Below are 12,066 nucleotides of genomic sequence, written 5' to 3'. Positions count from 1 at the left end.
GTCTGAGATTTTAACCGAGAGAACATTGCATCTTAATATCCCTTGTTTTTATGAGAGAATTGTTTTGTGTGAAATAACAAAACAGACTTTTTAAAAACAGATTTGGCAGGATGACTCTAGGAGTTTGAACGGTCCAAAGCTCTTATTTTGCTCATTAGCAAACAACAATTGTTTACTACAAAACAAAGGTTAAACAAAGAGGAAAAAAATTAAACTTCATCCTTCTCCCAGAGAGACTTCCTAAAGCTTTGTATGTTCAACTGGGCCGGTTTCTTCAACCAATCACTCCCCCTCTTTGCTTCTAGATGAGCACACTTTAAAAAATAATTTAAAAAAAGGCTAACATAAAACACCAAATATAATTTAACCATGCACTATGATAAATATTCTGACATACACCTTTGGTTTTTAAGACAAAACACTGATTTTTGTTGCAGTTTTACATGTCCTATCATCGGAAAAAAGGTTTTGAATTTTTGTGCAGATTCCATCTCAATGAGTGAAAGAAGTAAATATGCATGTAGTCTACTTACCTGCTCAGTGTGTATGACCCATTCCTTTTAAGCCTCATGCTTGCGGGTAGGAATCTTAGGAAAAAATCCAGAATGATGGTTTGTCCTCTGTTTAGTCAGAACAGAGGCACCTGTTTGTTGGTAGAGCTCTCTTTTGTTAATCAAGGGTTCTCTTTCCTGTTTCTCTGAGTCATCAATTAGGAACAATGAGAAATAGCCAACAGAGCCAATTAGCAGGAAGCAGAGGAAGTCAGCCCAGGCAAACAAGAGCCTTGAAGTGTAAAATACCTCACCCTTCCCTGAAAACTCATAAAGCCTCCCTTTCAAAAGAGAAGCAGAAATTTGACAACTGGATAATAAGATTAAGGAGTTGTGTGATGTCCTACCAGACCCAGATTTCCAGGGAAAAATCTTGTGCAATAATCTAGTTTATTGATGGGGGTTTCTCTTCTTCGATTTAGCCTGAAAATCTTCAGATATTTCCTCTTCCACTTATTTATCACTCAAATATTCACCACCGCTTCAAAAATACAAGGGAATTCAGCACAAAGCCAGAGTAATAGTATCCACATTCCTTTCAAGTCATTTAAAAAAAAATATCAAGCTAAAGACAGCCATATGGAGGGTGACATATATAATTACAAAATAAACCTTTTAAAGATTTTGTAGGAAGCTAGTTTGAAACAAGCAGCTCTGTAGTCAAACTTGCACACTGCAGAGAAAATTATCTTCCAGCAAACCAGTCCTGGGCAATCTGCCCTGAATACATCACAGGATCACACTGTGTCTGATTAGGCTGTTTTGCTTCCTTTCCCACTTAGCCCACCCTTCTGTGATATATACACAGCTGCCCAATGCGATTCCTGGAATAGTATTTATTATGTAAATTGAAAATACATTTCTCTAGGTATTTATTATTTTACCACCTGTGAACAAATCAAGATGTTGACAGGAATGACGAAAAGTTACACGCTTTCCCCACAAACACTGTAAGCTTGGGGAAAAAATTGTATTAAAGTGAAGAACAAACTACGGAACCCTTTTAATTTCTTCATTAAAAGCTACAAAACTGCACAACCTATGTTGGAATATTTATCCTCTTTGGGGATATTTTTGCCACTGATATATTTTTAATGTAATGACACTTTCAAGTGTATCTAAAAAATGACTTTAGATCTGCTGTACTAGTAACTAGCAAACTCTTCCAGCTACTTCTCCAGCAGTAAATAAATGACCAGTTTTCAAATTATTATTTTAACTGACACTAGTACAAAGAGCTCTGTGGAGCTCAAAAGCTTCTCTTTTGCCAAGAGAACTTGGTCCAGTAAAAGACATTAACCCTCTTCTCATCTCTCTCAGTATTACAAAAAAAATTGCATTTCATAATGCACTTAATGAGCATCACCAGAAAGGGTGTAAATGTGTGGGAGGGTGTGTATACGTGTGTGTGCCCAGACATAGGCGAGGACCTCACCACAGACACAAATAACCACATGCCTTAAAATGTGCAGGGGTACCACTATCTTGCCACGTAAGCCTGAAGTTAGTAGAACTCGAGTTCACAGACCCTGTGTTTGTTCACTTCAGGCTGAGCGTCTACATTCATTTGTAATCTCACATTAGGACTTGTTGAATCCTGTGTCCCAACCGGGGGCTCCAATATCTACAATTCATTATATAAGCCCAAGTACAACCACCTATGTCCCAGACTTCCTACTCCTACCAAAAATGTGGCTGCTCCTCTAGCCCTTGTGTGTGTTGCACTCCAGGAATGCTTGACAAAAATCAATCCATGGAATTATAGAATATTTTTGGCACAAGTCCAGTAAGACTGTATCTACACTGCAAAGCAATAAGACTAGAGCCCAGGGTCCTGGTTTGACTTCAGTTTGGACTCTCCACCCCCGTGGGTTAGCACAATGCACGTGCATACAGAAGAGGAGTTAGGCATGAGCCTGAGTTCAAACACTGTAGTGTAGACACACAGAGGAATGGGAAGACTATAACAAGCTCAATGGTGATTGCCATTTATACAAGAGGAAATTCCTTGTGCAATGTTAGTGCAAAACTTCCAATTAAAAACTCACATGCAAGTTATGGTGGCAAATAAGACATACATGGGCATTAGCTGTTTTAGTTTACAGATACTCTTTTCCTTTCTCTCATTGCCTCGACATACTAATTGTTCTGTTGTGCTCCATGTCGAAGTTGTTATGAGGTTCATTATTCAATAGCCACCTGTTTTAAATAATAAAAACTTGTGATGGTGATGAAAGTATGCTTGGAACTATGGTAAGAGAATGACAATAGTTTGCACTTAAAATTGGAATCAATTCTAAAAGATTTGAAAGCAAATGAAAAGTAATAGATGGAACCATTTTACTGTTAATAAGCATAAATTAGTTCCATCTCACTCTACTGCATTAGTCATAAAAAGGTACAGTAAATTTTTACAGTAGCGTATTAAATGCTGTATGCCAATATCTCAGTCACGCTGTGGCTGACAGCCGTATTCCCAACACCTGTAGAAGTGCATTTACTGAACTAAACTATTATTACATTTCAGTTATTTCACTGCAGGAAATTACCCAGTGCTTTTTTTGTGATGGTACTGCCCAGTACACAGTACCGGCACCTTCAGTCAGAGCTCAACAACTTTTCCCCTGGAGTACCAGCACTTTTTTTTTTAATAGACACAAAAAAAGCACTGAAATTACCTAACAATGGAAATAATCAGGTACTATAAACATCACGATCTAGTTAAAAGAGCAGTTATAAAAATTAAAAGGTCAGTGCTATGGGGTACAGATTTCACCTCAATCTCTCAGACACGATCAGTAAGCATCTTTTGAAACAAGGACAGTCGAGGGTAATAATGGATGCTGGAGTTTTTGAGGAATGCAATAGTCCCTCCACTTGTGCACTCAAAACCATGTTTCCGAAGGTGTTTAATGATGTCAGGCCCACTGGCAGGGGGGCAAAGAGGTAACTAACTGTCTGGCACCCGGCAATTCAAAAGGGCTCTGGGCTCTTGGTCATCACCGCTACTGAGGCAGTGGCAGCAGTGACTGGAGTCCCAGACCATTAAAATCACCACTGGAGCCCTGCACAGCATGCTCCAGAGCCCTAGGCAGTGCACTTCAGGCAGTACTGAGAGCAGACTGGGGAAAGCTAGCGCCAGACACACCCCTTCTGTCAGAGGCCCTGCCTCATCCTGAGGTACTAAGGCCCAGTCTTGCCCAGGGGCCCTGCAAGCTTGTCAGCCCCTCTGAAGGAGGTTGATCAGCATGATTTGTTTTCAGATTATTGGGGGTGGTGTGCAGGCTTTGGCATTTCATTTTCTGAAGACACTGAAGATCTATGAAGTCAGACACACTTGTGCTTAATTCTGGGAAGTTTAGTTGAGAATCTGAGGAAACGGGCCCTTAGCTCAAGTTTTAGAGATTTCTCCTTTTTAGCGGAGAGATTCTTATCAGTTTTAAGAACGTGTATTGTTCCTTAACAGCTGATTGTGAACAATATCCTTCACTGGTCCCTGGTCCAAATCCCTGAAGGGCGTGGGGGTGAGGGAGGTGATCGGAAGTATATTACCAGAGAGACTGAAAGGACATCCTAGCAGTGTGAATCTTGTTGGGCTCCCTAAGTAAAAGGGTGGCCACTTTCTGACCTACTGTGGGACCCTCCCCCCCTAGAAACTGGAAGTGGGAAGCAAGAAGATCTTCCTCCCAGGGAAGGGAATGTTAACTTTACTCCATGTCCTCTACTCCTGGGTCCACCGTGAGAGGGGACTGAATGCACAGGCTGATGAGCGAGCTGCAGCCACTGGAGACAAAGAGAATCACTTCCATTAGAAAAATCACAGGACCTGGCACTTTTCATGATTGCTAGGGACCTATAATAAATTATTAATTATTATTATTATTATTATTATTAATAGCTTGCAGAAAGAGGGATGTTTTGTGGTAGTCTGAACAATCTTAGCCTGGATCTGCTAGCTAGGAACAGGAATTTCTTTCTTTGGATTGCTACAAGGAAACTTTGTTGGCTTCCAAAATTCAGCGAATGGAGCTTTCACGTGGCCTACATCTCAGCATAGGCCTCCGCCACACACTCTATGGCAGGCAATTTTGCTATGGTCTACTTAACTGTCTTGGCACAGACCTTTGCCCACACCCAAAGCTGAAAGCTGGTTTCCCGAAGTCTGCTGACTGCCAGCCATTTGAGGGGGAAGAAGAGTTAATGATGTCCTTCAGACCTGCCTCAAACCCACAGGGTATTTTTTCCCCCTTTTAGTTCTGCTTCACAGTTTTTCTCCTTGGATTGCTAAAGAAGAGACTGAGACAATTCAGTTAATCTTTCAAAAATGCTGTAAAAAGGAGTTTGAACTCCTATAAAGGAAGTTTGCTGTGTGGACCACTTGGAGGCAGAGAAAGTTAGGAAGTCCTTCCTAATGGTGCAGTCCTAAACCCAGGATCAGAACAAATATCTGGTCTTTCCCCAGCTATCATGATGGGAAACAAGCCACTGAGCAGAATGACATGGAGGGGATTGAGAAACAACTGAACACTGAAAATAGAATCCATCAGACATAACAAAAAGACTGAAAGAAGTTGAGTGTATAATAATTTGCACCAGCAGTAATAATAAATGGAGTTGGAGACAACATTAGTTCTGATGACAATTCAGGGCCATTGCAGAAGCCCATACTGTAAGTTGATAGGAGTCAGCTTAGCTAAAAAATATCCATTTTGGGGTGTTCTTTAATTCCTCTAGAAGAGATGCACATTATGGTAAGCCACCCACCAATTTTAGGAGCCTTTTGTTTTTACTAACTATCTCACTACTTTAAAAATATGTTTCTGTATTCAGCTGCAGCAACCAGCTGCCAGCCTTCCAAACTCTACTCCTGCTGCAACCTATCAATGCTCTTTTCCATTTCACATCCTCCCCTCCACTTGCCCGTGCTTTTTTGGGGATTACAGAAACACAAGGGTATGCATTCTTTAATATCATTATCTAAAGCTATTATAGCAGACCAGCATCTAAATATAAAATGCTCAGTCAGAACCAGAGCTCACCACAATGATGTTTAGATCCCCGAGTGCTATCAAGGTCCAATTATCTGAAAAAAACAATCCTAGTGGTCTGTATAAAATGGTTTTTTTAAAATTAGCAGGCTCCTCTAGTTCACAATTCGCACATAAAGGAAGTGTTGCTTCAGTTTTCAGACTGGAGTTTTCTTTCCCAGATTAGTGAAGAAATACCACCCTGTAGATAGACTCATAGACTTTAAGGTCAGAAGGGACCATTATGATCATCTAGTCTGACCCCCTGCACAGTGCAGGCCACAGAATCTCACCCACCCCTCCCAGAATAATCCTCTCACTTATATCTCAGATATTGAAGCCTTCAAATACTTTAAAGATCCCAAGATGCAGAGAATCCTCTAGCTGTGATCTGTACCCCATGCTACAGAGGAAGGCGAAAAGCCTCCAGGGCCTCTGCCAATCTACCCTGGAGGAAAATTCCTTCCTGACCCCAAATATGGCAATCAGCTAAACCCTGAGCATGTGGGCAAGACTCATCAGCCAGACACCCAGAAAGTTCTCTATAGTAACTCCTATCATCCCTCCATTGACCTATTCCCACTGATAATGAATGGTCAATTAGTTACCAAGATCATGTTATCTCATCAAACCATCCCCTTCATAAACCCATCTAGTTTAATCCTGAAACCAGATAGATCTTTTGCCCCCACTACTTCCCTTGGAAGACCGTTCCAGAACCTCACTCCTCTAATGGTTAGAAACCTTCGTCTAATCTCAAGTCTAAACTTCCTACTAGCCAGCTTATATCCATTTGTCTTGTTCCACATTGGTGGTATTAAGCTTAAATAATTCCTCTCCCTCCCTGGTATTTATCCCTCTAATATATTTTAAAAGTGCAATCATGTCCCCCCTCAGCCTTCTTTTGGTTAAGGTAAACAAGCCAAGCTCCTTGAGTCTCCTTTCGTAAGACAGGTTTTCCATTCCTCGGATCATCCTAGTGGCCCTTCTTTGTACCTGTTCCATGTTTAAGAAGGATGAATTCAAACTGGGAGACCAGAACTGCACACAGTATTCCAAATGGGGTCTCACCAATGCCTTGTATAATGGCACTAACACCTCCTTATCCCTACTGGAAATACCTCGCCTAATACATCCCAAGATCGTATTAGCCTTTTTCACAGCCATGTCACAATGGCGGCTCAGTCATTTTATAATCAACCAGGACTCCAAGGTCCCTCTCCTCCTCCATTACTTCCAACTGATGTGCCCCCATCTGGGGTCTGGACGGGTATAGAAGATAAAAGAAAAGTTTCCATGGTCCATCTATGGTCCGGCAGAACTATGGATATTGCTGGACCAGACAGCCCCAGCTGGCCAGGTTTAGGCTGGCAGTAGGGAGCACAGCCCCAAGCAGCAGTGAGACCAGTGTGGTGGGGAGCACAGCCCCAGCTAGGGCTGACAGTGGGGAGTGCAGCCCCATTCAGGAGCACACCTACGCCCGGGACAAAGACAGTAGGGCTGGTGCTCAGGAGCGCACCAGCCGGCAGGCGCCAGGAGCACAGCCTCAGCCAGGCAGGCACAGCCCAGCGTAGGCTGAAAGCAGTGGGGCCTGCACCTGGGAGCGCAGCCCCACGGAGGCCAGCACAAAGTGAAGTGAAGTCCCAGTCCAGCTGGAGACAGCAGGCTCTGGAGGCTGGGAGAGCAGCCAGACTGGTCCCCGCCCAGTGGTGAGGAGCACTGCTTGGGCAGGAGTGGGGCCAGTGGCAGGGAGCAGGACTGGAGGGGAGCCGTGACCTCTCCTGGTCCAGCAAAAACCAGTTCAGGACCACTCAGGTCCCGGACCAGGGAAGTCCCACCTGTAGTTACATGCCCTATACAAAATAGGCCACACAGAGTAGTATCTTATTTATCCACACTACTTTTAAGGGACTATATACAATGGGTTTGCCTAGTTGAAAGTAAAGATGCCATCAATACTGAAAAGCTTACTACATGCAAGTGCTTCAGAATAAGCAAGGACACTGTCCAAAAATTATGTCCTCTCCAGGTCCCTTCCAGTCCTATGAGTCTATGGTAAAGGAAAGGAACTGAAAAAAAAGTGTGCACTCTGCCTGAAAATAGAAGAGGGTGGGTCCAGACAATACAGGACAAAAGCCAACATTTTTATAAGTTTGGGGAGGGGAGACACATAAAACATCTAGTTTCAGAGCTAAAGGCAAACAAAACTCGATTTAAGAGCTTAATTATCATTTGTCTTATAATTCTTAACGGGTATCCCATGCATAGGAAATAACTAGTTTTCAACATGGATCCAACAGTACAAAAACATTCTGCTTTGATCCCACGCTTTTTGCTGTATTCTGGCGATAGGTCTGAGAGTGAATGAATATAGGCAGGTCTCTTTTGGAGGGAATGTCATGACGAGTTCTAGTAATGCTAAATTTAATGTCAGAGCTAAAGCATACTTATCATTGCTTGGAATGAGGTTGACCTTCATTATAGCTTTATATCTAAAAGCACACAAATAAGCAAGGTGCACCTGAAGAGTTAGAAAACAGGTTTTACCCTGCTGAAAGGAGGCTACATAGAGTTAAGACAAGACCCTAATGAGAAACTCACATATTTGGGCTACACATGAAAAAAGTGTTTAAGAAGAATAGCGATATAATTGGCCATGTTAACAGTAGTTTTATACAAGTATCTAGAATAAGCAGCTGAAAATTAAATACATGAACACACCTATTAGATCCTTCCCCTTCCCCCCCCCCCCATATCCCAACTAACAAAACAAGTTCATAGAATGTTATAAAAAGAAAAAAAAATGGAAGAATTGGTTTTTGTACTTTATTTTGTGCAAAACCAGCAAGCAGGTAATTTAGAGCAGGCACTGCCCCTTCAGACCAACAGGAAGCAACCGTCTGACAAGCCAAATTGCTCCACCCTAGTTTTCCCAGTTGGTATAAGAGTCTTTGCTGCAAAATTTAGCTAATGATACAATCCAGGAGGAGGGAAGTCTGGAAGAACTGCAGAGGCAGAGTGGGAGACAGATTTCTGAGAATGAGAGTTTAGCTAAAAAAAGCCAGACTGAGACTATTACTTATGACGCTCTACAGAATATAAACCCAGTGGAAAAAACACTAGCAAGTTTTGGATTACACATTATAACTCAACCTTTCTGATTATTGCATTAGCTAAGTACTCATTACTAAGTTGGTAAAATCCACCCAACTATACTTCAACAAAAAAAGTTTGCAACTAATATTATACAGCCAGTCCCCAAGTTACGAATGGGTTACGGACCAAACACTTGGCTATAACTCAAAATGTTCGTAAGTCGGACCCCACTGAGTTACATTGCGACCACGCTGTTCGTAAGCGCGGGTCACGTTCGTAACTCGGGACCGCCTTTACGACCGCTTAATGGGAGGTTTGGTCGTAAATCAACTGTTCATAACTTGGGGACCGGCTGTATATGCTTTGGGCAGGGGACTGGACTCGATGACCTCCTGAGGTCTCCTCTAGCCATAGGATTCTGTGATTTTTTTAAAAAAAAAATCCTGAATATGCAGTAGAAACAGTATACAGATTCTCAACCCAGAAAGAAGATGTGTCTTCATGTGTGTCTAGGTGTTAGTTAAACACACACACACACACACACACACACACACACACACACAGCAGTGACCCATTAGAGGGAAAGGGGGAGAAAGATTCTAATTTCAAGTGTCAGAGGCTGATCAAAATAAAGCTAAAATCTGAAAAAATTAGTCAAATGAATACAGATAATAAGTGTCTTTAATAATACATTTAATGCAATGCAGCATTTTAGCAGAACAATCTAGAACGGGGGATCCCAAACTGTGGATTGGCACCCCAAAGTAGGTCGCAATCCAATTTTAATGTAGTTATCAGGGCTGAGGTTAGATTTCCTGGGGCCCAGGGTAGAAGCTGAAGCCTGAGCCCCACCACCTAGCGCCAAAACCTAAGCCATTTAGCCAAAACAGACAGCTGGCTGTAGTGTTATTTGTGACTTTCCATACAGCTTTTCAAAAATCAGACGTGAAAATCTAAAATCAAGTTTACAGAAACTAATCCCTTGCAATTGTGCTGGAGTGGGAGGGGGAGGAAGTGAGTGCAGGATTGTACTTCCTAGTTCTTTGAAGCACACTAATACACGATTCCTTTTCACGTCACTAGATCAAAAGTGTTATAGTTCTTCCCGGACCAGCTGTGTACAGTGCCCAGACAGACATCTTAAAAAACGAAAGTGTTTTAACAGCAGAAAAATCATTTAGTGAAGGACTTTTAAAAGACATCCTATACATATCTAACTTACCTAAAATTCTACAGTCATGGGATGATGGTCTAAGCATGACTAGCTTTTTCAGATTCCCCAGTGTGCACCTGTGTCAGGCTTGTTTCTCCAAACAGCTACACAACAACTATTTTTTCTTTCGACTGAGCAACTTGAAATTCAAGCGTTTGGTCTTATTAGTTGTCACGCTTTTACCCGGCTTCTCAAAAACTAGTCCAGGAAACTCTGGATGTCAAGCCAGGCTACTCCGAGCCAATGGCTCTGCCACTGTCTCTTAAACTTTCTGGAGTGTTTGATAAGAAGTAGATCTTTTACATTCCTGCTCATTTTTTCCTTATAGCCTGCTGTTCATATACTCGTTTAGTTTAATACAGTAAACAGATAAATAACCAAGTCAACAAACTGTATTCCTAAATTACAGCTCCATGTCCATCACAAAGGGCAATGTCCAACCCACTGAGAATAGATACAAAAATAACCCTGGCTAGACAAGCAGAATGTTTGTCTGTACCAATCCTGAATGCAAGACAAAAACCTTTCCACAGAAACACTCAACTGAGTGCAAACTTGGCAGACCCTGGTTCTTTCAAGTAAATACAGAAAAAGTATTTCAAGATGCTATAAATTTACCTTCCTCCAGAATTTTCTGACAATGTGCTTCTATTGCTCTAGAAATTCCCTGTCCTTGATCATGAAATAAAGCCTACAGTTTATTTAGCAGTAAGCCTAGGATCCAGAAAAAATAATGAAGACATTAAAACTAATAAAAAACATTAAATAGCCCAATACACAAATCAAAGCAATAGTTTATGTAAAAAACAAAGTTCACATCATAAATAAAGCTATAAGGGAATATAATGAATCAAGCTGGCCCTCAGCCTCTCTCCTGTTCCCGCAGCATTGCCAGTTGCTCTGAAAGACGATGGCCCATCACCAAAAAGGGCATTCTTTTGTTCTAGTGTGTCTGTCTGGGCACTGTACACAGCTGGTCTCCTTGTGCCTTGACCCCCTCCCCCCAAAAAAGTGTACCATTATGATCTGTTTCAGCAGCAGCTGAATCGGAGACCCCTGGGGCAGAGCAGCTGGGGTCCTGCCGGGTTGGTCCCGCAGCCCCGAGGGGCAGTGCTACGGGACCAACCGGGCAGTACCCCAGCTGCTCTGTCCCAGGCGTCCCCAAGAGCAGCTGGGGTGCTGCTGGGTTGGTGCTGTAGCGCCGCCCTTCGGCGCTGCGGGACCAACCTGGCAGCACCCCAGCTGTTCTATTGCAGGCATCCCCGATTCAGCTGCTGCTGAAAGTGACCAGCAGCAGCTGAATCAGGGACACCTGGGGCAGAGCCGGACTATCGTGGGGGGGGGGGCTATGAGGGGTCTGGGGTGGCATCCCCTCCCACCCCACTCCAGACCCCTCATAGCCCTCCCTTCTGATAGTCCGGCATATTTGATAATCCGGCACCCCCTGGGTCCTAAAGGTGCTGGATTATCGGAAGTTTACTGTACTATGCCCACATATACAAGACAGCCTTTCTGAAAGTTTGTGACCGCTGAGTGAGCAATATATGATGTGTTGATGACATAAGCAACAGCCTGAATCTCCCAAATGAGCAACACTAGCCTTTTTATAAAACTTACACTAACAGACCCATGACTGAGTTGGACTTAGGCCGCTATTATTTATATTTTCACAAGCACTGAAGTTTCCATTGCCAGATGAGGTTTTTGCAGACCTATCTAAAAACATAACCCAGATCATCCAGCCTTCAAGGAAAGGAAAAAAAATGCTTCACACAAGTCAGTCTAGGCCTCACACAAAGAAATAACATTAGAATACAGAATTCTACATTCTCAATTTACAGTTGGGGAAATTGAGGCAGGGAACAGCTATTGTTCAGCAGAAAAGGCAGAGGGAAAGGAGTTCCCATCTCTGCCAGACTCATTGAGTAGCCTCAGACAAGCCACACAGGCCTTATTTTTATTAAAGTGTAAGCACACTTTCTAGAGAAGAGAACATCTCAACCTTTATGACTTAGTTTCTCCAACTGTGAAATGGGATAATTATACTTCCCACTTCTGTGAAGCACTCTGATATCTATGGATGAAAAGGGACTGTACCAGTGCTAAATTTTTATTATTAGTGACTTGTGTAAAGCCACACAGCAAGTGAAAGACTCAAGAATAGATTTTAGAAGTGCTT

General features: G+C 42.5%; 1 protein-coding gene across 4 annotated transcripts in view; it reads right to left on the bottom strand.

Moving 5' to 3' along the window:
- Positions 1-12,066, bottom strand: part of MOB2 (MOB kinase activator 2) — a 174,178-nt gene that overhangs the window by 79,962 nt on the left and 82,150 nt on the right. The window contains exon 1 of one of the 4 annotated variants that reach the window (XM_006134935.5): positions 534-916. The exons of the other annotated variants lie outside the window; for them this stretch is intronic. Within the exon in view, the coding sequence (XP_006134997.1) occupies positions 534-571 (38 nt within the window). The 5' untranslated portion in view covers positions 572-916. Of the gene's footprint in view, positions 1-533; positions 917-12,066 lie in introns of those variants that run through there. 4 annotated transcript variants of the gene reach the window in all.

The sequence above is a fragment of the Pelodiscus sinensis genome, chromosome 5 (genome assembly GCF_052426305.1).
Source record: "Pelodiscus sinensis isolate ZL-2025 chromosome 5, ASM5242630v1, whole genome shotgun sequence".
Taxonomy (NCBI): domain Eukaryota; kingdom Metazoa; phylum Chordata; order Testudines; family Trionychidae; genus Pelodiscus; species Pelodiscus sinensis.
This window is presented reverse-complemented; position numbering and strand designations above follow the sequence as displayed.